The sequence below is a fragment of the Rhinoderma darwinii genome, chromosome 3, assembly GCF_050947455.1.
Source record: "Rhinoderma darwinii isolate aRhiDar2 chromosome 3, aRhiDar2.hap1, whole genome shotgun sequence".
Lineage (NCBI taxonomy): Eukaryota > Metazoa > Chordata > Amphibia > Anura > Rhinodermatidae > Rhinoderma > Rhinoderma darwinii.
In genome coordinates, this window is record NC_134689.1 from 420,170,997 (window position 1) to 420,196,297 (window position 25,301).

Consider the following 25,301-nt stretch of genomic DNA (forward strand, 5'->3'; position numbering starts at 1 on the left):
TGACTGCAGAACAAGTAACACAAGGAGAGAGTGGAGGAAGCAGAACTTTATACTCCACCCATCACATAGTCATACCTTCACATGGAGCAGAACTTTATACTCCACCCATCACATAGTCACACCTTCACATGGAGCAGAACTTTATACTCCACCCATCACATAGTCACACCTTCACATGGAGTAGAACTTTATACTCCACCCATCACATAGTCATACCTTCACATGGAGCAGAACTTTATACTCCACCCATCACATAGTCATACCTTCACATGGAGCAGAACTTTATACTCCATCCATCATATAGTCACACCTTCACATGGAGCAGAACTTTATACTCCACCCATCACATAGTCATACCTTCACATGGAGCAGAACTTTATACTCCACCCATCACATAGTCATACCTTCACATGGAGCAGAACTTTATACTCCACCCATCACATAGTCACACCTTCACATGGAGCAGAACTTTAGGGTATGTGCACACACACTAATTCCGTCCGTAATTGACGGACATATTTCGGCCGCAAGTACCGGACCGAACACAGTGCAGGGAGCCGGGCTCCTAGCATCATAGTTATATACGATGCTAGGAGTCCCTGCCTCTCTGCAGGACAACTGTCCCGTACTGTAGTCATGTTTTCAGTACGGGACAGTAGTTCCACGGAGAGGCAGGGACTCCTAGCATCGTACATAAGTATGATGCTAGGAGCCCGGCTCCCTGCACTGTGTTCGGTCCACTACTTGCGGCCGAAATACGTCCGTCGTTTACGGCCGTAATTAGTGTGTGTGCACATACCCTTATACTCCACCCATCACATAGTCATACTTTCACATGGAGCAGAACTTTATACTCCACCCATCACATAGTCACACCTTCACATGGAGCAGAACTTTATACTCCACCCATCACATAGTCATACTTTCACATGGAGCAGAACTTTATACTCCACCCATCACATTTGTGGTCTTCAGACGTTCACTATTGGCGGAGTTGTGTTTTCTAAGTTTCTTTGAGGGTGAATTTACATGAGACGTTTTTGTCTGCGCTGTTAGGGTATGTGCACACACACTAATTACGTCCGTAATTTACGGACGTATTTCGGCCGCAAGTAGTGGACTGAACACAGTGCAGGGAGCCGGGCTCCTAGCATCATACTTATGTACGACGCTAGGAGTCCCTGCCTCTCCGTGGAACTACTGTCCCGTACTGAAAACATAATTACAGTACGGGACAGTTGTCCGGCAGCGAGGCAGGGACTCCTAGCGTCGTACATAAGTATGATGCTAGGAGCCCGGCTCCCTGCACTGAGTTCGGTCCGGAACTTGCGGCCGAAATACGTCCGTAAATTACGGACGTAATTAGTGTGTGTGGGTATGTTCACATGCTTAACAAAGAACGGCTGAAAATACGGATTTTTATGCTTTTTTACAGCCGTTTTTGGAGCTGTCAATAAAAAATGGCTCCAAAAACGGTTAAAGAAGTGACATGCACTTCTTTTTATAAGGCGTTTTTTACGCGGCCGTTTTTAAAAACGGCCGCTTAAAAAACGCCCTGTAGGCACCGAGAGCCGTTTTTCCCTGTAAAATCAATGGGCTGATGTTTGGAGGCGTTCAGTCCCCGCATTTTTAGCCTATTTCGGGGCGTTTACGGCCAGAAAAACGGCTGAAAATAGCCCGTTTGAACATACCCTTAAAACTGCATCAAAAATTGCGGTTTTCGTCTGTGCAGTTTCTACAGATGCACTTGTAAAAACAGCACAGGTGAGAATCGCCGCAATTCCACGTGTTTGTGTCTTTTTTTTGGGGGCGGTTTTTACTGCAAGGCTAAAAATGTCTCATGTGCATGCACTCTACATATTTGCTCAAAAAAGTGTAAACATTCAGGGAGGATTCACACGAGCGTGTGCGTTTTGCGCGCACAAAAAACATGGCATTTTGCGAGCGCAAAAGGCACTTTACAGCTCCGTGTGTCAGCCCCGTATGATGCGCGGCTGCGTGATTTTCGCGCAGCCGCCATCATTATGACACTCTGTTTGTATGTTTGTAGCACGTGGTGCTTTTCTGTTTTCATTTATAGTTTTTACTGCTGTTGCGCGAATCACGCGCTTCCCACGGCTTTCCGTGTGGTGCGCGTGATTTTCACGCACCCATTGACTTCATTGGGTACGTGATGCGCGAACAACGCACAAATATAGGACATGTTGTGCGTTTCACTCAGCGGACTCACCCTGCGTGAAAATCACGGACTGTCTGCACGGCCCCATAGACTAACATAGGTCCGTACGACGTTCGTGTAAATCCTCCCTCAGTCCACATCGTAGAGTTTTGTGAGGGCGGATGAAGTCTTTTGTCTACAAACTGTTTTACATGACACGTTTTTGGCCATGCGGTAAAAAAACGCATAAAAAAATTCCAGAAAACACAGACACTGTTATACCTCGAACAGCCACGGTTTGCGATGCATTTTTCGCCATTATAGATTTTACAGGGAAAACTTGTAAAATAATTGCGCTTCATCTGTAAATTCATGGTTTTTACTGCGCGGCCAAAAGCATCTCACGTAAATACACCCTAAAGACTTGTGAGCGTAGCTTTTTTTACACTAATTTTGAGGCATTTTCTGCTTTGGCATCAGCGTAAAAGAAAAACAGCCCAAATCTGCCTCTCATTCATTTCATCGGGGACCAGAGGCGGTTTTGTTATCAGGATACAAAAGAGCGTCCTGCCCTATGATGGAGCGGATTCCGCTTTCATTTAAACCAATTGGAGGCCAAAAAAATTGCTCCATGCGATTGCGACACTTTTTTTACGCTTTTTTTGTTAAAAAAATGTTAACAAATTTTACAGATGAATAAAGTCCCCCCCCCCAAAAAAAAAACAAAAAACGCCTGAAGGCTTGACCAAAAACTCAGTGTGAACTTATTAGGGTATGTTTACATAAGTCGCTTTCTGAGGCAGTTTTGACAGAAATAGCGCGGTTTTGCCGCGAGTGCGCCATAAAGCGCCACAAAAAAATGACTCAAGTAGGGTGCGTATAGAAGAGATCTTTCAGCGAGAAACGCATCAAAAATCGCGGTAAAACCGCTTGTGCTCTCAGCTAAATGCCCCTGTAAGCATACCCTAAGGCCAGGATCACACACACCATTTTGATGTAGTAAAAAACGCATCAGAAATCATGGCGAAAAATGAATAAAGGTTTTACCTTGAAGTGCCACGGTGTCCGCCAGTGCGGTTTTTACAGAGGAAACAATTTTTTTTCATGTTTCTCCTATGAAAACGGCTAAGGCGAAAATTGCGGCAATTCTCGGTAAGGCCAGGATCACACATGCAGTTTCTGTAAGGGTATGTTCACACGGCCTATTTACGGACGTAATTCAGGCGTTTCAACACCCGAATTACGTCCGAAATTACGGCTTGAATGCGTTGACAAACATCTGCCCATTGAAAGCAATGGGCTGACGTTTGTCTGTGCACACGAGGGGTATATTTACGCGTCGCTGTCAAAAGACGGCGCGTAAATAGACGCCCGCGCCAAAGAAGTGTCATGTCACTTCTTCAGATGTAAATGGAGCCGTTTTCCATGGACTCCATGGAAAACCAGATCCAGTTACGTCCGTAATGGACGCGGCGTTCAAGCGCCTGCACATGCTGTTACGGCTGAAATGATGGGGCTTTTTTTCTCCTGGAAACAGCCCCGTAATTTCGGCCGTTACGGACGCTGCCGTGTGAATGTACCCTAACAGTTTTTTAGTCATAGCCAGAAGTGGATCCAAAAGGAAGGAAAGGTGTAAAGAAAAGACTTCATTCTCACAACTCGTCTTTTGTGTCCACTCCTGTGTTTTGCTAAAAAAAAACTGTTCCAAAAACTGCATACAAAATGTGTGTGTGATGCTGGCCTAAAAACTGCGTGTGTCTTTTGCTGCAATATTTTCTTATGCATTTTTTACTGTACAGCCAAAAATAATTCTTTACATGCACCCTTGAGTGCAAAAAAATTGCATCCATGGAATGATTCAGAATTTTGAACAAACATGTCGAAGAAATTTGAAAAACGTCACCACCATTGAACATCTGAAAACAACAACTTCAGCTCTGCTGTATCCCCATCAGGTGGTTGGAAAGGTATCCAGCTGGGTGTGATCATTATCTGCTCTATGTGATGGGTGGAGAATAAAGTTCTGCTCCATGTGAAGGTATGACTATGTGATGGGTGGAGTATAAAGTTCTGCTCCATGTGAAGGTGTGACTATGTGATGGGTGGAGTATAAAGTTCTCCTTCCTCCACTCTCTCCTTGTGTTACTTCTTCTGCAGTCAGGATGGAGCTGTGGGTCAGGTGGAGTTGTCTGTTAGTGGTTCTTCTCTGTGGACCAGGCGTTCACAGTTCCTTGGTTAGACACCAGCGCCAGTCAGACCCTAGGTGGAGGAATTATCAGCCTGGATGGGGATCTTCTAGAGGACTTGAAGAATCTCCATCTGGTGTGGGCTCTCCTAGAGGAAACCTTTGGTCTGCTGGGCAGTCTGTGTCTGGTTTTGGGGCTCTGAGAGGTGCTCAGTCTGGATGGGGCTCCAGGTATCCTGGTGGAGAAGTTCAACCACGGCAACTTGTGCAGCTTCCAAACTCCCCTATCAGTGTGCAGTGTGGTGAGGACAGGCTGGAGGTGATGGTGACCAGAGACTTCTATGGGAATGGAAAGCTGGTGAAGCCCTCAGACCTGACCCTGGGTTCCTGCCGACCTGGTGCACAAAGTACTGACCCCAATGTGATCTTTGAAAATGGCCTTCAAGAATGTGGGAGCAACTTGGAGGTAAGTGATTGATGGAATAATTACTTTCTGGCTGTGGTTATATTTTATTATCCTAACATTGGTGTAGTTGACCATCTACGTGACCTGGAAGCTCCTTTTGCTTATCCATGATATGCAAAAAAAAGAATTTTTAAGGCGGAGCTCGCACGTTGCGTAAATGCAGTTTCTCTAACTAATCTAGTTGCTGAAAATCCACAGTGTAATGGTCTAGTCAATGAGATCTAAACAAATCTACAACACGTAAGTGAGCGGAAAACACTCAAATTGACGTGCAGTTTTTTTTAATCTGCAGCATTTCCAAAAATATTTGTTGTTGCTGGTTTTCCCCATTGTGTTCGATTAGGAGGTGTAACCTGCACCTATTTTTTTATTTTTTTTAATGCAGTGTATCTGCCCTGTGTGAACTTGCCCTAAAGGTCTCCCTACTTTCCAGTAATGCCGAGAGTATCAAAGGCCTGTGCCTTGTGTTATATATAATACTCCCTCCTCCAACAAAACAGAGCAGTCTTAGGAGGGGGTGCCTAGAGGTTGCTTCACTTGGTAAGATCAGTGATTATTTGGGCTTCTATAACCCTGTAGTCACTAAACCTGTGTAGATAACTTGGGCCTCTTGGTCAATCTATGTGTTGTCCATTTGCCTGCTCTCCTGTTTTCACTCCGTTTAGAGTAATAAGTTGTGGTTCAGACACTCTGGCCACAAGCTAATTGGTCATTATACTAATGGTAGCATACCAAGTATTTCTCAGAACTATGGTTGGTCATCAGCAAGCATAGGCCCATTTTAGTGTAGGATATGCCTTGATGCCTCTTGAACTTCTAAAACATAAAATCTTAATCTAACCTTACTGTGATGTTCCTTCCCAAGATGACTCCGGACTGGCTTATCTACACGATCAACCTGCGCTACACCCCCACTTCCTCCAGCAATGTGCCCATCACCAGGTTCAACTCTGCTTTGGTTCCCATCCAGTGTTACTACCCACGGTGAGTCTATAACCTTAGTGTGGTCCATGGTTTGATCTTCTGGAGTAATGAAGCTCCTTTCTGACTGATCCTGGCTCAGAACTAGTATGAGGTGCATTACCCATAAATTAACATCTAGGCATGCAGAGTCAATGCTCCTGTCTAATGGAGCACATTGGAACTAAATGTGCCATATTATGGAGGCATCTGATGGGGGTTCACAGAATTCTTAGACTTTTTTTTTTTTTTCTGGGATGGGAAGTTAATTATGTACACCTATATGAAATTAGTCACAGTATGAGCTCAGTGATTATATGGGGGGTTATAACACATATCCACACAACAAAGACCTGTAGTATGTGCATGGGCCCCAATGTGTTACTAAAGGGGGTTCTGAAGGATTAAAAAAATAATTGCTGCTTTACTCCAAATAGCAGCACCACTCCTATACACAAGTTGTCTAGTAGTATTCTGCTCCATTGATATGAATGGGATTGAGCTGCGATACCAGACACCACTTGTGGACAGGAATGGAAGGAAGCAGACATGTATTTTAAAATGTAGTACAACTCAAGGCTCTCAACTTCTGGTGACCACTGAGTAGGATCAACTTCCTATCTTGTGCAATTCTTCAAATCCTGATGTAAATAGCAGATGACTGGCTCGTCTTTGAAACGTTCAAATTTTTCTGTATGGTTGGACGTAAATTGTGTGTGGTGTTTTTTTTTTTTTTTTTTTTTTGTAATTCCTTAAAACCTTTCAACCTCTAGACATGGCAATGTGAGCAGCAAAGCCGTCAAGCCAACATGGATTCCGTTCAGTACCACGGTCACCACAGAAGAGCGGCTGGTCTTCTCCTTGCGTCTAATGACTGGTAAGCCTCTTTCCAGCAGTAGGATCGTGGTGCAGAGACTCCTGACCTTTGCTAATACCCCAGTATTTTATTTTCAGGGGACTGGAGTGCTCCCAGTCAATCACTGGTCTTCCAGCTTGGTGACATGTTCTACATTGAAGCCTCTTTGGACATTCAGAACCATGTCCCGATGATCCTGTTTGTTGATAGCTGTGTGGCCACCATTACTCCAGATGTGACCTCCAATCCCCGTTATGAGATCATCTCTAACAATGGGTGTGTATCTATCATCAATACTGTACTAATCTTCAAGGAGCCCATGATCTAAACCAAATCTGTTCTACAGGTGCTTGATGGATGGTATCCAAGAAGATTCCTCCTCAGTCTTTGTCTCCCCGAGGCCATATGCTGAGAAGCTTCGCTTCATGGTTGATGCCTTCAGGTTCACTGACAGTGATGTCTCTCTGGTAAGTATTTTATTTATGAAGTTGAACTAAACCTCTACTGATTCTGGGTTTCAACCACTAGCACCTTGGCACATAGTGAATTGGTTTGACTTTCCTCAAAGGTTTGCTTTGGCCCATTCCTTCTTTAGAAGGAACCTCTTGAAAATAAGCTGATTAAGTTTATAATTGCACTGAAGGGAAATTGATATGTTCATTCAAATCAATGGGTTTTCTGTGGTGCAGGACAGGCCCTCCAGAGCAAGAGATTCTCCAGTCTATTTAATTGTAGATTAAAAAAAAATCTAGTGGAGCAATGCTTATTCAAAATACCATAACTGAAGTTGACCGTTCCACATCACCAGAGTATTGGGTCACTCAGTAAATTAAGCCAATGGCTTATGAACAATATACATAAACAAAGGGATTAATTACTTTACAGACCAAGTACAATGTAATGGGTTTGCTACTTTATTTGTTCTTAAAAAAGTTTCTTACTACACTTCATTAAAAAAACAACCTTGAATAGCCTAGTTAACTTCCATCCATGGGGCCACATGTCTAGTCAAGGAGAGGGAAAAAGTTGTGCCTGCGCAAATGAGTCTGTCCTGTGTCAGATCACTACTGCCAAAATTAAGCTGGTATTGGACATGTAATCGGGCTTTAACTTGGAACATTGCACTAATTCTACACAGTTGTGGTGGCCCAAAAGACTGACTTGGCACAAACCGTAAGAAGCAAGAATCATTGTTTCTAAATGTGGATAACTTTCAGAACATGATCTGCAAATGTCTTCTAGATCTATATCACTTGTTCTCTGAGAGCTGCTGACATCAACCAGACCCCTGATCCGGTGAACAAGGCGTGCTCCTACAACAAGGCTACCAGCAGGTGAGACCTTTGACCACTGTCACATTCCCTCCTAGGTGTCCTGGACTGTAAAAAGGCTATGTTCACACGGAGTATTTTGGGGGAGGAATATCTGCCTCAAAATTCCGTTTGGAACTTTGAGGCAGATATTCCTCTCCCTGCACGCCGATTTTCGCAGCAATTATTACGCCGTTTTTCACCCGTGGCCATTTAGCGCCGCGGGCATAAAACAGCGAGAAATACGCTTTCGTCTGCCTCCCATTGGAGTCAATGGGAGGTCAGAGGCGGAAGCGCCCGAAGATAGGGCATGACGCTTTTTCCCGCGAGGCAGTTTTACTGCTCGCGGGAAAAAGACGCCGACGCCTCCCATTGTATTCAATGGGAGGCATTCTCGGGCCGTTTTTGCCGAGCTTTGCGACGCGGTTCCCGCGTAAAAAAACTCTGCAAAATACCCTGTGTGAACATAGCGTAATAGTTCATGTATTAGTCAAGACTCAAATAACATATCTACTATTTGTTTTTATCCCTCAATTTCTTCTAGTTGGTCACCCATGGAAGGATCAAGTGGGATCTGCCAGTGCTGTACCACCAGGAACTGTGCTACTGCTTCAGGCCAGAGAATGACATGGGGCTCCTCACTTGGAAGACCCAGGGGACTTGGGAAGAGAGATGTTGGTGAGTTCTAGCTTGCTGTAGCTTACATATACACAACACTGCTACATTTCCCTCTTGATAACATCCAGATCTCTCCAAATAGCTGTGCTAGCATGCATATCAGATTTGTGGTAAGCCTAGAAGTGAACATCTTCAAGACATTTCCTTCATTTTTCACTTGTGGTAATTGGATGTTTATCCCTCAGATCACGGCCTCATAGGTTGGGTATGGATATGTTCACCCTAGACAAGTATGTTCTTGGCAGTGATCACAGCTGCTCGCTAACTACCAAATGAACCTAATCACGGCTATTCTATTACTCTAAAAAAAAATATGGGTGCAACACTGTAAAAAGCTATATTCAGGGGTCCTCCAACACTTACTTATCACTACTGAGATGGAGTGTCAGGCATAGACTATTCCTGCCACTTAACTATTACAAGGTGCTGCTACAGGCCCAAACATTCTTAAGTTGTAGACTGTACCCTAGACCTCTACTTAATAATCTACAATACTTGCTTTGCTTCATCCACCAGGTTCTCCAGTAGAGAAACATGTCCTGGCCACACTGGGTCCTCTTCTAGTGACTGGAGACAAGCCTGACCAGAGCTCCGGAGCAGCACACACGGAAGCTTCCAGAATGACTGCAGGACATGAACATCTACAGCTGTGGGTTCTGGTGGCCATCGGGTCTGTCAGTTCAGTAGCTTTTGCTATTGCTATTACTATGGTTGGAAAATGTCTTCTGAAGAGATTTTCACACAAGGAATCTGCAGAGAAATAAACATCTTCTGCCTAAGCCTTGTTTCGTTCTTGGGTCTTCTTGACGTGGTTGACACTTGCATGTGTCCAAATGAGTAAATCTGTCCAGTTTAGCATTTGCTACCTCCAGGTGTGGACATGGGCAGTGTAAGACAAATATGGTTGCACCTTGTTGTGCTACCGCTGGCTTGAATGAGTTTCCATTCAAATTTCCCTCTGGCATTTCTTAAAATGATATGCCAATATCTCTGGTGGGTTGTAGTTCTGGCTTATGGCGATGATTGATCTTAGATGGTCAAAAAGAAGATGAGGCAGCACTACCAAATATTTGGATAGAGATCCTCTTATTCCACGTGTGTGCAACGTTTCAGCTCAGTGTGAGCCTTTTCTCAAGCATAAGTGTGACACTCAAAGCATATATATATATATATACACATATAATAAAATCGTGAAAAGATGATACAACAAGTATACATAATATTGTGTCAGTAGGATCCCTAATGGATATAGCGATACATACATAGGGAAATATATAAAACATTACATGAGCTTAATGTAAATGGCATATTTACTATAATAAGGCCAATCAATCAGATGGGCTACATGTGTATAGTGACATGTGAACAATGTCAAAGACAGGTGTTTATTATAAAATTGAAATTAAAAACATCGTACCCTCGCTGGATCGGCTAATGGCGTTTTACACTCTACTACGTAGGTCTGAAAATGACGTGATTCTATCACCTGTTGTGAGTCATAGCACAGCGCGCCGTTTCGCGCATGGCCCACTCGTAGAGATAATCGCCATTTTGAAAGAGGGCCGGTCACCCTTTCGTATTGCATATCGATGGTGTCAGATCCTCTCAATTGGGGATGAGTCACAGAGCATATCGTCAGTTCGCGCATGTGCGAAACTCACTGATTATACTCAACGGCATTTTGGAAGGGGCAATTCTACCTTATACGTTACAAGTCCATCTTATCCTCTCATAACTCTGCAAGTGTATGTATACAAATATAGTTGGCCATACAGGTAACAATATATAGTGTATAGAGCACCCCTGTGACTAGGAGTAAACTATAAACAAATACATTGTCACTATGACAATATATGATAAATAGTAGATCCTTGTATTCTCTATCAAATATAGAAACAGAGAATAAAATTAAGATATTGGAATAAATATGATTGATAGTACTTAGATGTAAAGCCACTTCATCACCAAGGAGATGATACTAATTTAGAGGCAGATCATGGACAAATATAACATATGAATTTTTTGGGGAATAAGATGCATTTAGTAGAACATGAGAGCAGAATATTATCAATATATAAAATATACTCATTAATGCAAAATGGTCAAACTATTATTGATTCCCTAACCGTAGAGGAGGGGGAGGAATGCAGGGATAATGATGGACCCACGGTCAGATGTTCATATCAGTGTAATTCTGGACTATCTAGAGAAACTTGGGAAGATCTTGAAATCCATATTAAGACCTCTAGGGGATAAGGTGTCTAATTTAAAGATCCACTCTAGCTCCAGCCGTTTTAATTTTGAGATCCTATCGCCGCCACGTCTATGGCGGGGTACGTGATCTACAATGTATAATTTAAAGTCATTCTCCCCATGGGTTTTTATTAGTTTTCTACAATCTAGAGTAGTTTCACCTACATATAATAATTTTCAGGGACATTGTATGATGTATATCACATAATCCAATTTACATGTTAGATGGTATTTGATTTTATGTGTAATACCTTTGGTAGGATGAGTAAAAACCTCCCCCCCCTGACTATATTTTTACAATTGTTACACCCCAAGCAGGGAAAACAACCAAGTTTTTTTTAGGGGCTAGCACAGACTGGTAACTCTTAGCCATAGATCCCACATCTGCATGTACCAATCGATCTCTTAAATTTTTGGTCCTACGATAGGCCATACGTGGTGGAGCCTCAAATTCCGGCATCTTACTATATGAACTCCTCAGTATCCCCCATTCTTTTATAATAATCCTAGCGATTTCATTGCTCTTGTGGGAATACGTAGATACTAGTGTTCGTCTATGAGAAGACGATTTGTTTCTTACTTTTCAAAAGGTCATGTCTCAATCCCATCTACTTTCAATCTCTTATTGTCTAATAATTTTCTAGGATAGCCACGGTTCTTGAATTTTTGAGACATAGCTCTCAACCTGATGTCGAGAGTCGGAGGATCCTGCACAATCCTCTTCACTCTCAACATCTGACTATAAGGAAGAGAGGCAATCATGGGGTGTGGATGACGGCTTTCAAACCTCAACAGATTATTGCAGTCTGTGGGTTTGCTGTAAAAATCAGTAATGAGTTTATTATCCTGGATATAAAGTCTAGTATCAAGGAAATTTAAAGATGTTACTGATGAATCCATAGTAAATTTAATGTCATCATCCATGTCGTTCAAAAAGGTGAAGAAGCAGTCTAACGCAACTTGAGAACCTGTCCAGATGACTAAAACGTTGTATATGTATCTCCACCACCTCAAAACCTTAGAAGTGGGGAGAGACATAGACGGCGCCTTCCTCTAGGGCCGCCATGAACATATTCGCGTATGTGGGGGCTACGTTCGAACCCATGGCCGTTCCCCCTCCTTTGTGCATAAAAGGAGTCGCCAAATAAAAAGTAATTTTCTGTGAGGACAATTTCCAATAGACACACAAGGAGGGTTAATACATTCATGAGTGTAATTTGACTGCTGTAAAGCTTCAGATACTGTGCGAAGACCTCTAGTATGGTTAATTGAAGTATAGAGACTGCATACATCGAATGATACGAGTATGCAGTCTCATTCTAATTGTACCTCATCCAATTTAGTCAAGTAATCAGTAGTGTCCTGAATGTAGGACTTAGCATTAATGGCAACGTTTCGTAACCTTTTATCCCCAAAATTTTTTATCGGTGAGAAGATAGTCACAGCCGGATATAATCGGTCTACCAGGGGGGCGGGGGGGGGGTCAACCATCGACTTGTGGATCTTTGGAAGACAGTACAACACTGGGACCACCGGATGCCGCATCATGAATTCCAATAGAGCCCTATCTATGATGCCCGCATGGTAGGCCTCAATTAATAATTCATCAATGGTATTTTTGATTCTAAATTTTGGATCACAAGCAAGTGGTTCATAAACATTCAAATCAGCTAATTGTCTAGCTAGTTCAGCCAAATAACGCGATGTGTCCATGACCACCAAGGCACCACCTTTATCCGCGGGCTTGATGGTCAGGGACACATCGCGAGATAGGCCATCATTTGCCACCATCTCATCCCTCGTCAAATTAGGAGGACCCACAAATCTACCATTGTCACTCTCTCTTAAGGTCCGTATACGCTGTTTAACAATATTAATGAACGCATCAATAGCAGGTTCACTAATGAAAGGTTGATTCAAACTTTTCTTGTGTAGCCCTACCTCTCTTAATGTTATTTCAGTATGTTGTACAGATCTAACTTCAGAATTTGTATCGGCAAATATCACTTTAAATTTGATTTTACGAAAAAAAATCAGAGGTCCAGTTCTAATCGGAACCAGTCCATATTGGTGGTAGGACTGAATGTCAATCCCTTATTCAGGGCTGAAATTTCAACATTGGATAAGTCACGTGATGACATATTTACCACAAGATTCTCTGTGGGTTCTTGGTCTCTTTCTGTTCCTTGTTGATGGATTGTTGTCGGTCCCTCTTTGCTCTGAAGGCTCGAGTCCTTGTGCCACCTCCTGTGTTTACGTCCCCCTCTTCTCGGACGTCTCTGTCCAGAGTGATGCACCCGCTTTAGAAAAATTATCCTGTGCTGCTGATTTGCACCCATTTACTTAGATGGTGGTGACCTCCACCTGGCAGTGTGCCCTCTGTAGAAGGTGACCAACGTTATGTATTACCAGCTTGATCTCCTCACCCCAAGCACGAGATAGAAGTTCAGAGATGTGTTTTTTTTTTTCCATTAACACTTAGCTGCTTCATGGTTTGGGTTTCCTATTGAGGTGCAGCATGTGAAATCTCTTGACTGTTACACACATGTTAATGAATTATTATACCACAGCTTCCAGTTTTCCAGAATGAATAGAAATTCAGTCTTCAGTTCATGAACCTCCACCAACCTATGACCTTCTTGTCTTTTGAGGTGTGGGCTGACCAGTTACAGAAAACCAGTTATGTCTTGGGACAGGGTAAAGTATAGCTCAAGTCCTAAAGGGGTTGTGTGAGACAACGCTATCCTTGTCTATTGACACCCTGCAATAATGTTGCTGATGGTCCTCTTCTGTCAAAAGCCCTAAGATGCTGTGGTTACTATTGACTGGGGTATCTGAGGGGTTAATTGGATGTTGCATTAAACACCTGCTAGTGGTGGCACGGGTGCAGATCCTGCTACATCGCCGCTCTGTAGTAGGGCGATTCCTGGGAATGTCCTGCTTACCGATTTATGTACCAGTCAAACACAATCCCATTTAGGAATATAGAGATCCAATCCCCTTTTATTACAGGAAAGGATCCTATTCAGAGTGCTGAAGACAAACCAGCTGGGGAAATTCGGCCATAGGGCACTATGCACATGACCGTAAAATCGCCCGTAATTACAGTGCCCATTAATTTCTATGGCCGTCAGACACCTTACCGTATGTCTACGGGAGGGTGTCTGTGCTGTGGAAACTGGCCGGAAAATATATATATAATAGAACGTCCTATTTTAGTTTATGGACCGTGCTCCTATCCTTTATAATGAAAGCACAGCCCGTTAAAAATGACCAGCCGTGTCTGATTACGGGCACGGTTGTGTGCATGAAGCTTAAGTCTGGATATATCCCACAACTATAGTTCTGTTAACATTTTCCATATGTAAACTCAAAAGTTCAGGAAATCAAGTTTACTTTTTGGCGCGGAGGTTTGGCCACTCAATATTTTGTAAGAGTGATACCAGGAAGTGCAGCCATATTGGTTGTCTCTTCATTGGTCATCTAGGTAACTGATGCAGAATCTCCCTTTATAGTTGGTATAACAGGCAATATGTGACAAGTATTGCTGCACCTCCTATTATTTCCCTTACAAAACTGAGTGCTGTAGGTCTAGGTTCTGACCATCAGGGATGAGGTGAGACTCTACTTACTTCGTGGTACAATATCCCCTGTAACAGACAGCCTGTAATAAATAACTGGGCCGAGTCCCCCACAATGGGAGCTGCTTAGGATTGGGCTCCATGGGGACTATTGATTTCAATGTGGGAAAACTACGAGTGACTTAGCAGAGAAGATGGGAAATTCAGGACCATGGACAGAGAATAAAATCTCGGATGAAGAAGTCTTTGACTCCTGAAGAAATGTTGCTATGATCTAATATATTCCTTAACTGGTAGAAAGTTTAGAATAAAAGGTTTTTTTTGGGGTTTTTTTTTTAAGTCTCAACCAGGGAACAGGTTCTGTGACATCATATAATTCAGATACGACCTTCAGTTTGGTGGTCACTGGCACTTGGTTGGATCAGGGAGGTTGGTCATGACATTCACACCTATAACGTCTTATGTCTGTAAGGTGAGAATCTATGGGATGGATCAGATTGTTTGTGGATCTCGTAAACTTAGGTAACGTTTAGATATGTGGAGTTATTCTTTAGCATTATGGGGGTTGTAGTTCACGAGGAAACGCACATGAACATGAGAAGTGGATGAGGATGTTGTCTGGTTGGGACGGAATCTATAACCTCGGTGCTGTAAGATGAGGACCAATCACAGAGCTGCCATCTGATGAGCCAGGATCAACATCTAGGGGGTGAATATTTTTCTTTGCTTGGTCACAACTCCCCACCATGTAGAAGTAAACCAGACCGTCAAAACATGAACGGAAATAAGAAGCAAAACGCCTGATCGCACTGGACAAAGTCCAACGTGGCTTCCCCCACGACAAATGATTTGAACATGCTGGGAGTTGAGGTTCCACAAACAAACGTACAACATATAGACTAATATTACCAGCAGAAGGCTGGAATCACATGCAGTTTTTTGAGCCAAAAGTTAAGTTTAAAGAGAATGTGTTTCCAGCCAAAGAATATATGAATTTTGACCGTGTGGTTGAAACTGCATAAAAAAAGCAAAACTAATTGGTTTTACTACAAATTGCAGCGGTTTTTGGCCACAAGACTTGTACAAGTGAAGAATTTTGGAAGCATGTACCTCACCTGTTTGATGTGGAGCTCTGGCTTTACGGTAAACAATACAGAGTAATGAACATATTACTCCACCAGTTCTTTTTCCAATTAAAATTGGCGCAAACTTTATTGGATATGCGCCAAATTTTCGCATTACCCGGGGACCGCATACGTTGATCTAAGCTTTCTTCAGTAGAGGTTTACGGCCATAAAACTGACCTGAAACTGCAGCTGTAATGTGACCTTGTGAAACTGACCGACTGTCACCCACCTCACAATTTTTGTCAACATACAGTAATGTTGACCGCACCGCGTGAGCGTACACTTTATAGATATGCACTCAAAATATACGGTGTATTCGGACGTTGCGGTTGAGGTTTTTACAGGTGGGGCAGGTTAAGAAAATGTGTTTCCGCTGTAAAAATCACCAACGCATCGAAAAACATCAGCAAATTGCAGTAACCTACAGGCTTTGTTTTTTTTTGCGGTTTCTGTTGCACCTCAACAACAATATAAGTGCATTTAGATGCAACAATTTGGGCTGCGGTAAAAAAAAGGAAACATTGTGGCTAAAAAAGCATATGGTTTTGCCACGATTGTTGTTTTCTATGAAGTTTTTGCATGTAAAGATTGTAAAATAAATGTGTTTCACCTGTAAAAGCCGCACAGGCAAAATTCTAGTCGAAAACCACTGCAATTTGAGTTAGAACCCGCGTACATTTTTGCTTTGATTTTTTTTAATGTGTTTTTAACACTGCGGCCAAAAAACCGCAAAAAAAAAACCAATAGGTATAGCCCCCTACCTGTATATATCCAAAGGTACACAAATCCTAGTATGAACTTCACCTCATTGCTATATCGTCATCAGGTGTGGTGGAGAAGGTGCCCAGCTGGGTGTCATCATTATCAGCTCCATGAGAAGGTATGACTAAGTGATGGGTGGAGTATAAAGATCTGCTCCATGTGAAGGTATGACTATGTGATGGGTGGAGTATAAAGTTCTGCTCCATGTGGAGGTATGACTATGTGATGGGTGGAGTATAAAGTTCTGCTCCATGTGAAGGTATGACTATGTGATGGGTGGAGTATAAAGTTCTGCTCCATGTGAAGGTATGACTATGTGATGGGTGGAGTATAAAGTTCTGCTCCATGTGAAGGTATGACTATGTGATGGGTGGAGTATAAAGATCTTCTTCCTCCACTCTCTTGTGTTACTTCTTCTGCAGTCAGGATGGAGCTGTGGGTCAGGTGGAGTTGGCTGTTGGTGGTTATTCTCTATGGACGAGGCTTTAGCAGTTCCTTGGTTAGACACCAGCGGCAGTCAGACCCTAGGTGGAGGGATTATCAGCCTGGATGGGGATTTCTAGAGGACTTGGACAACCTGTGTCTGGAGTGGGCTCTCCTAGAGGAAATCCTTGGTCTCCAGTTCAGATTGAATGGGATGGGGCCCCAGGTATCCTGGAGAACTTCAGCCATGACAGCTTACACAATCTCCAAACTCCTCTATCAGTGTGCAGTGCGGTGAGGACAGGCTGGTGGTAATGGTGACCAGAGACTTCTATGGGACTGGAAAGCTGTTAAAACCCTCAGACCTGACCCTAGGATCCCAGCCCTGGACCTCAGATACTACTGTGATCTTTGAAAATGGCCTTCAAGAATTTGGAGGTAACTGATTGAAAGAATAATTGCTTTCTGGCTGTGGTTGTATTTTATTCTCCTCTGTATTGAGGCAGTTGACCTTCTACATGACCTGAAATGCCCAACTGGTCATCCATAATATGCAGTAAAATTGCTGCTGTTGTAATGGATTACTGCTTTCCAGTGATGACATGACTGCATCAAAGGCCTGTGTCTGTCCTTGATTGATATTTTACAAACCACTCTTCCCAAAAAAAACTAATTATTGCCCTAGCGTAAAATAAAGTTTCTTATACATGAGACACTTGGTAATATCTTTGGCTTCTATAACTTAGAGTTATGTACATGGGCTACTAACATCCTGGTAATTGACTTGATGTCTTTGCCTTCTCTTCTGGATCTGCCCCCTTTCCCTGTGGTTCAACTACAACTCTCTATTCTGAAATGCCACTTGCACATTATTCCTACAGTGATTGAACAGCCACTGGCTAATTGGGTATTAGATCAATGGCAGCAAACAAATACTTGTGCCTACAGTTCAGATTGGCAAGCTTCTGCATAGGTCCATTGTAGTTTGACGTTATTCCTTGATGCCTTTTAGACTGTATTAAATCTTTATGAATTAGGAGTCTTAGCTTACTGTGATGTTTCTTTCCAAGATGACTCCAGACTGGCTTATCTACACGATCAACCTACGCTACACCCCCACTTCCTCCAGCAATGTGCCCATCACCAGGTTCAATTCTGCTTTGGTTCCCATCCAGTGTTACTACCCACGGTGAGTCTAGAACATTAGTGTGGTCCATGGTATGATGATCTGGAGGAATGACGCTTCATACTGGTGGCGAACTAGGATGTGGTGCTTCACCCAAAAATTAATATCTAGGTCTGTGACGCGTCAATGCTGATGAGAAAAGTTATGTACAAACACTGGATTATGGAACTTCAGATGCCCTATTATGGAGGTAACATTGTGGCACAGGAAGGGGCAAACCAGGATTCTTAACACAGATTATTTTTGTGTTCCTTTAAAAAAAAAAAAAAAAAAGTCTGCCTTATTCCCCGCCCTTCCACGGGTTGTTTGGACAGATAAGCTTCATTGAAGTAAATGGGACTGAGCTGCAATACTAGACAGAACCTGTGGTCTGGTATGGCACTGTAATGGATTATTAAATCACAGCTGCTTCCTTCCACAAACAAACACTTAATACACTCCGCTACTGGTGACCACCAATGATTGTCTCAATTTCCAGCCTACTTTTTGTTTTCAGGCTTCTAAAAGACTTACACCGCAGATGACTGTCTCTTCTTGAGACCTTCAAGTTCTATTATATTCTGTAACTCATTCAAACCTTTCAACCTCTAGACATGGCAATGTGAGCAGCAATGCAGTCAAGCCAACATGGATTCCATTCAGTGCCACGGTGACCACAGAAGAGCGGCTGGTCTTTTCCTTGCAGCTAATGACTGGTAAGTCTCTTTCCAGCAGTAGGATCGTGGTGCAGAGACTCCTGACCTATGCTAATACCCCAGTATTTTATCTTCAGGGGACTGGCGTGCTCCCAGTCCATCACTGGTCTTCCAACTTGGTGACATGTTCTAAATTGAAGCCTCTTTGGATGTTCAAAACCATGTCCCGATGATCCTGTTTGTTGACAGCTGTGTGGCCACCATTACCCCAGATGTGACCTCCAGTCCCCGTTATGAGATCATCTCTAACAATGGATGAGTATTTATCATCAATTCTGTACTAATCCTCAAGGAGCCCATGATCTAAACCAAATCCATCCTACAGGTGCTTGTGGATGGTATGCAAGAAGATTCCTCTTCAGTCTTTGTCTCCCCAAGACCACAAGCTGAGAAGCTTCGCTTCATGGTTGATGCCTTCAGGTTCACGGACAGGGATGTTTTTCTGGTAAGCCTTTACTGATGCTGGTCTTCAACCACTAGCACCTTGGCATATAAACAATTGTTCAAAGGGACATCTTTAAGTGAAGTCAAACCAATCCCTTGTTAATGATCAGCTTATGTTTAAGGGGCTCTCAATCCCCCCCCCCCCCAGCATTCAGCTGTAGTTTGTGGGTAAACATGCCAGTAAGGTTGCAGTCACTCATGGGAGAAATTTCTGTAACTAATAATCCGTTCCGTTTGTGTGAGTGAAACTTGCAGAAATCCATCATCGTATTGCAGAGACGACTCTATTCAGATGAATGCAACGGAAAATTAATTCCCAAATTCTGCGAATGTGAACACTTGGGGCTCGTCCACACGTAGCGGAATTGCCGCATGTATTCTATCCGGAGTTATGGACGGAAAATATGCAGCAGAATACAGTAGGAGCAAAGTGGGTGAGATTTAACAAATCTTATCCACGCTGCGTAAAAACACTGACCAGAAATAGACCTGTGGTGCGTATTTTTCGTACAGCAGCATGTCCATTCCTGCTGCGGAAAGTGGACTGAATTGCTCCGTTTTTCAGATGTCACCATCACCCAACATTGAAAAAAACGGAGTAATCTGTCTTTTTTTTTTTACGCTGCGGGTTGTCGGCTAGTTTCAACGGAATTTGCTGCAGAAAATTTCTGAAGCAATTGTTACATGTGGACAAGCCGTAAGGCTACATACAAAATTTGCAGAATTTAGTGCAGAAAATTTGCATTAAAACTTGCACATGATTGTGCGGTTTTTGATGCGGAAATAGGTGCGTTTTTATGCTGTGGATAAGGTTACGCACTGCAAGTCTATTTACAATTAGGAAAGATCTGCAAAATGTAGATGGGATTTCTTGAAGTCGTTTACTTTGCTGGTACTGTGGTTACGCTGCAGGTTTCTCGCATGTAAAATGTGCGGCAAATTTGCACTTAATACACTCCGTGTGCATTTGGTCCTAAGGGTGCGTTTAGTTTCCCTGCAGCGCCACCACATTGGAAATTCAGCATTGGTGTCCATTTAACCAGTTAGTAACCGCCAATACGCCTTTTCACGGCGGCCACTAATGGGTTTTATTCTGATGCATAAGCTTTTTCACGGCGCTGCATTGGAATAAGTGAACAGAGCAGGGAGCCGTTAAATCTCCCTGCTCTCCGCTACCAGAGGAGGTAGCTGAGGGCTGGGGGCGTCCCTGCTCGAATGGGTGAGATCAATATTCGTATCGATCTCACCCGTTTAACCCCTCAGATGCAGCTGAGTGATTTTGGAGAGAAGGAGGGCGCTCTCATCCCACTGACACCCGGCGATAAGATCGCCGAGTGTCTGTGTCTCCGATGGCAGCCGGGGGCCTAATAAAGCCCCCAGGTCTGCCTGTAGTGAATGCCTGCTAGGTCATGCCTCTGGCATGACCTAGCAGATGCCTGTCCGTTTTACACGGACAGGCATAATACACTGCAATACAGAAGTATTGCAGTGTATTATAATAGCGATCGGAGGATCGCGTAGTGAAGTCCCCTAGTGGGGCTAGTAAAAAAAAAAAAAGTTTAATAAAAATAAATAAGTGAATATAAAAAATAAATAAATAAAACCTGCTTTTTTTTCCCCCTTACAAAAAGCTTTACTAAAAAATAAAACCAGTTACACATATTTTGGTATCGCCGCGTTAGTGACGACCCCCAACTATAAGGTTATTACATTATTTAACTCGCACGGTGAACGCCGTAAAAAATTAATTAAAAAACAATGGAAAAATTGCTGTTTTCTGTGAATCCTGACTTTAAAAAAAAAAACGCAACTTGTCCTGCAAAAAAACAAGTCCTTATACATCTGTCTATACAAAAATAAAAAAGTTCTCGCTCTGTGAATGAGACGATGGAAAAACTTTAAAAAATAGCTTGGTCATTAAGGCCTAATATAGACTGGTCGTTAAGGGGTTAAAGCAAGGTGTGGAGTATTTGGCTTTTTCCGGCGCTGCCATAGAGGGTGAATGGAGCGGTGGTGCGCATGAGTGACCTGCCACTCGGTTCAAACTTGGGGTTTGGGCTCCCCGTTGTTCTTACACGATGAGGGTCCGAGCTGTCTGACACCTACCGATCAGCAAGTTACCCCTTACCCTACGGATAGGGGGTAACTTGTTGTAACCTGCAAAATAGTGCGGCCATAAAGGGTGTATTAATTCATAGCCGCGCAATTTCGCAGATAAAGGGACGTTTTATCCGCATTAACTTGCGGACACTAACAGGCTATTTGACAGCCGCATCGAACATGGTGTCGGCGTGGTTGTTGGCCGTGTTGTGACCGTGTCACGGCCACTCCGTGTGGCCTTACCCTGAGTCTATAACAAACAAAAGTAATGATGCCCTTCACAGGCAAAGTACAATGTAGTAGGTTTGGGACTTTGAGATATATATATATATATCAATTTCAATTTCAATTTTTATTTTTTATTCTTCTAAGAGGTTCCCCAAGTTAGTATCGAACAACACTACATAAAAAATATCCTGGGAACATCTTAGTTGACTTCCATCCATGAGGACACTTGTCTAGTCAATGAGAGGAAAATGGTCATGTGCAGCACATGTTAATGGGAGTTGTCGGCACAAACTGTAAGAGAATCATTGCTAGTAAATGTGGAGATGACTTTGAGAACATGATCTGTAAATGTTTCCTAGATCTATATCACATGTTCTCTGAGAGCTGCTGACATCAACCAGACCCCTGATCCAGTGAACAAGGCATGCTCCTACAACAAGGCTGCCAGCAGGTAAGACCCCCGACAACTGTCACATTGGCCCTGAATCTCTTGTAGCTGGTCACCTGTCGAAGGATCAAGTGGGATCTGCCAGTGCTGCACCACCAGGAACTGTGCTACTACTTCAGGCCAGAGAATAACATGGGGCTCCTCACTTGGAAGACCCAGAGGAGTTAGGAAGAGAGATGTTGGTGAGTTCTGGTTTGCTGTAGTTTACAAATACATGACACACCTTCATTCCTCTCTTGATGATGTCTGGATCTTTCCAAATGGCTGTTCTAGCACGTAGACTTCCTACCACGAGTCTGATATGCAAGTGAACATCTTCCAGACATTTCCTTCTTTATTGGATTGTGGTACACTCCCACTGTTCTGTTTGTCTGGTCTTTTTTGTACTACTTCATCCATTAGGTTTAGATAGGTGCACCCTAGCTGAGTGAGTGGCTGTACTGACTGTGTCATGAAGGCACTAACTACCAAAAAATAAATGTAGACTTCTGTTTGTAGTGCTCTACCCAAGAAATATGGGTGCAACACTAAGAAGCTTCCATGAGGGACACTTCCATGTTTTAGGGACATTTCTGTATATCCTTGCTGGGGTGGGGTGTCACGGGCATAGACTATTCCTACCACTGAACTATTAAAATGTGTTGCTACAAGCTCAAATTTTGTAGACTGTACCCTAAACCTCTACTTCATATTCTACAATACTTGCATTGCTTCTTCCAGCAGGTTCTTCTGTAGAGAAAAGAGTCCTGGCCCCACTGGGTCCTCTTCTAGTGACTGGAGACAAGCCTAAACAGATCTCTGGAGCAGGACGCACTGAAGCTTCCAGAATGACTGCAGGACATCCACCTCTACAGCTGTGGGTGCTGGTGGCCATCGGATCCGTTAGTTCAGTAGTTGTTGCTTTTACTATGGTTGGAAAACGTCTTCTGAATAGGTTTCCCTACAAAGTATCTGTGTAGAAATAAAACATTTTTTCTTACGGTCTGTTTCTTGGGACTCCTTGACGTGCCAAAAATGGTTTTAAATTAAGAACTTGCCTATGTGTGATATTCATATGTTGACTTAATTCTATATATTGATGAGCTATCCAGTTTTGAGTGTACACTATGCACTAGAGCAGAGGAGGAGCTGATGTTTCCTGTTTGCAGATCACTTGTCAGCTTTGCTGATTAGACTGGGACAGGGTCACCAGAGTCATTTCGGTAGAAGGGGACCAGTTAATGACCGCTCTATTGTACTGCTGGAGAACTAGATAAGGCAGGAGAGTAACATAATATACAAATAATGCCCTGTATGCAGCTATTGCCAGTCTCTGATGGAGGGGCTATACAGCAGGCCGCTTCTGTATGTAGAGCTTTTCTCCCCTAAAAGCACTGCTTGGGACCTCAGTACTTACTGCATCTGATGGCACATGCCATGACCTTCAGTATCACACTGACATTTAAAACACTTTAGAGATTAACTTCTCTTGAGTGCAATAGCCTGGCAACTGAATTGCTCATATAAACCGCTGCTTTTTTTTTTTTTTTTTGCCGGATGCCGCATCATGTGGGGGGGGGGGGGGGCAAGCTGGGCATGTGTTCTGGGCATGATTGAAGGAAAGAAGGGTGCGAGCTTGGACAAAGTGGGATTGTAAATGTGCTGGACAGATGCAGCATCATCTGATACAGTATGAAACGATGGTATAGCCACCCAGATCATCTATCATTTCTTCAACTTTCTGCCTTCATTTATTAACCTCTGCCTGTCGAAGCATGGTGTGGGAGGGAAGGCCTGACATCCTTACGTTTAAGTGCTACCTCGTCAACCTCCCCAGTGTCCTGAACTTTCTGCCTTGCTGTGTCTGCTTTTTGGGTAGTCTTAGGCAGGGCCGGCCCTAGGGTAGATGGTGCCCTGTGCGAAGTGATCTTCTGGCGCCCCACCCCATCATTAAAAAAATAATCCCCCACCTCCTTTTTGTAGATCGTGCCATACAGCCCCCCACACCTCCCCCTTGTAGACAGTGCCCCCAACAAAAACAAAAATTGTACTCATCTAGGCTCCGTTCCCATGACGAACTGAGCTGCTCCATGACGGGACCCTAGTACAGAGTTTACCAACCTTTTCGGACTCGAGGCAGCACTGGAAAAACAAAATGTCCTCAGGGCCCCCTTACCAATTTTTTTTTGAGAAAGACAGAAAACGGCTAAGAACAAGCACTCCACTTGTAGGGCATGTTCACACACGTTTTTTGTAAGGCAAAAAAAATCTGCCTCAAAATTCCTTCAGCAACTGACAGCGTTGTGTGACCTTTTTTTTGTGTTTTTTCTTAAGCTGTTGAAGCGAATGCAAAAGATGCAGGAAAAAAAAGCTCCAAACGAGCGTCGCAGGTATTTTCTGCCTCCTATTAATTTCAATTGGAGGTCAGAGGTGGAAACCACTTGAAGACCATCAGCCCTTCCACTCACAGTGAAATGACCATCAGCCCACCACTCACAGCAAAATGACCATCAGCCCACCACTCAGTAAAATGACCATCAGACCCCCACTCACAGATTCCCCCTGTAGGTAGCGCCACACAGCCCCTTGTGGGTAGCACCACACAGCCCCCTTGTGGGTAGCGCCACACAGCCCCCTTGTGGGTAGCGCCACACAGCCCCCTTGTGGGTGGCGCCACACAGCCCCCTTGTGGGTGGCGCCACACAGCCCCCTTGTGGGTGGCGCCACACAGCCCCCTTGTGGGTGGCGCCACACAGCCCCCTTGTGGGTGGCGCCACACAGCCCCCTGTAGAGTGTGCCGCACCGACCCCTGTAGGGAGTGCCGCACAGACCCCTGGTAGGAAGTGCCACACAGCCCACAGCCCCCTGGTAGGGAGTGAAAAAAAGATTTAAAAAAGGACAACTGTGCAGGAGCACACAAAATACCCAGCTTTCCCAGCTATCAAATAAATGTGTGGAAATAAACTAAGATATAACTTTTATTTAGTCTGAGTAAAGGATTAATCCTTTTAGCTAGATTAAATAAAAGTTATATCTAAGTTTATTTCCACACTTTTTTTTTTTTATACCCGGGAAAGCTGGGTATTTTGTGTGCTCCTGCACAGTTGTCCTTTGTAGGTAGTGCCACACAGCCCACAGCCCCCCTGTAGATAGCAACCACCCCTCCTTCCAGTAAAGATAACGCCACTGTAGCTCCATGAGGGAGCGGAATCCCCGTGTGGCCGGGGATTCCGGTCCTGGAGCGCTGCTTGATGCCTCTGTCCATATATGGACAGTGACATCAGGGAAAACTCCTGAAGCGGAATCCCCGGTCACAGAGTTGCAGACGCTATGACTGTCGATTCCACTCCAGGAGAAACTCCTGTCCTCTGTGTCCATGACGTCATTGGCATCTCCTGGAGTGGAATCCCCGATCATAGCGTCTGCAACGCTGTGACCGGGGATTCCGCTTCAGGAGTTTTC

The 25,301-nt window shown here is 43.6% G+C and overlaps 1 protein-coding gene and 1 pseudogene across 1 annotated transcript; both read left to right on the plus strand.

The window, feature by feature from the left end:
- The first annotated feature begins 4,320 nt into the window (after nucleotides 1-4,320).
- On the plus strand, nucleotides 4,321-9,377 carry LOC142748451 (zona pellucida sperm-binding protein 3-like). Its single transcript, XM_075855548.1, has 8 exons — nucleotides 4,321-4,809; nucleotides 5,675-5,793; nucleotides 6,543-6,646; nucleotides 6,724-6,901; nucleotides 6,972-7,092; nucleotides 7,868-7,959; nucleotides 8,480-8,613; nucleotides 9,130-9,377. The coding sequence occupies exons 1-8, from the start codon at nucleotides 4,321-4,323 to the stop codon at nucleotides 9,375-9,377; spliced, it is 1,485 nt and encodes a 494-aa protein (XP_075711663.1).
- Nucleotides 9,378-16,763: 7,386 nt separating this feature from the next.
- On the plus strand, nucleotides 16,764-22,819 carry LOC142748452 (zona pellucida sperm-binding protein 3-like; annotated as a pseudogene).
- The last annotated feature ends 2,482 nt before the right edge of the window (nucleotides 22,820-25,301 follow it).

Excerpts from the sequence above, each read along its gene's own strand:
- LOC142748451 (XM_075855548.1), top strand. The coding sequence starts at position 4,321 with ATGGAGCTGTGGGTCAGGTGGAGTTGTCTGTTAGTGGTTCTTCTCTGT. Across the intron at positions 5,794-6,542 it reads ATCCAGTGTTACTACCCACG|ACATGGCAATGTGAGCAGCA; the intron begins GTGAGTCTATAA and ends TTCAACCTCTAG. Across the intron at positions 8,614-9,129 it reads ACTTGGGAAGAGAGATGTTG|GTTCTCCAGTAGAGAAACAT; the intron begins GTGAGTTCTAGC and ends TTCATCCACCAG.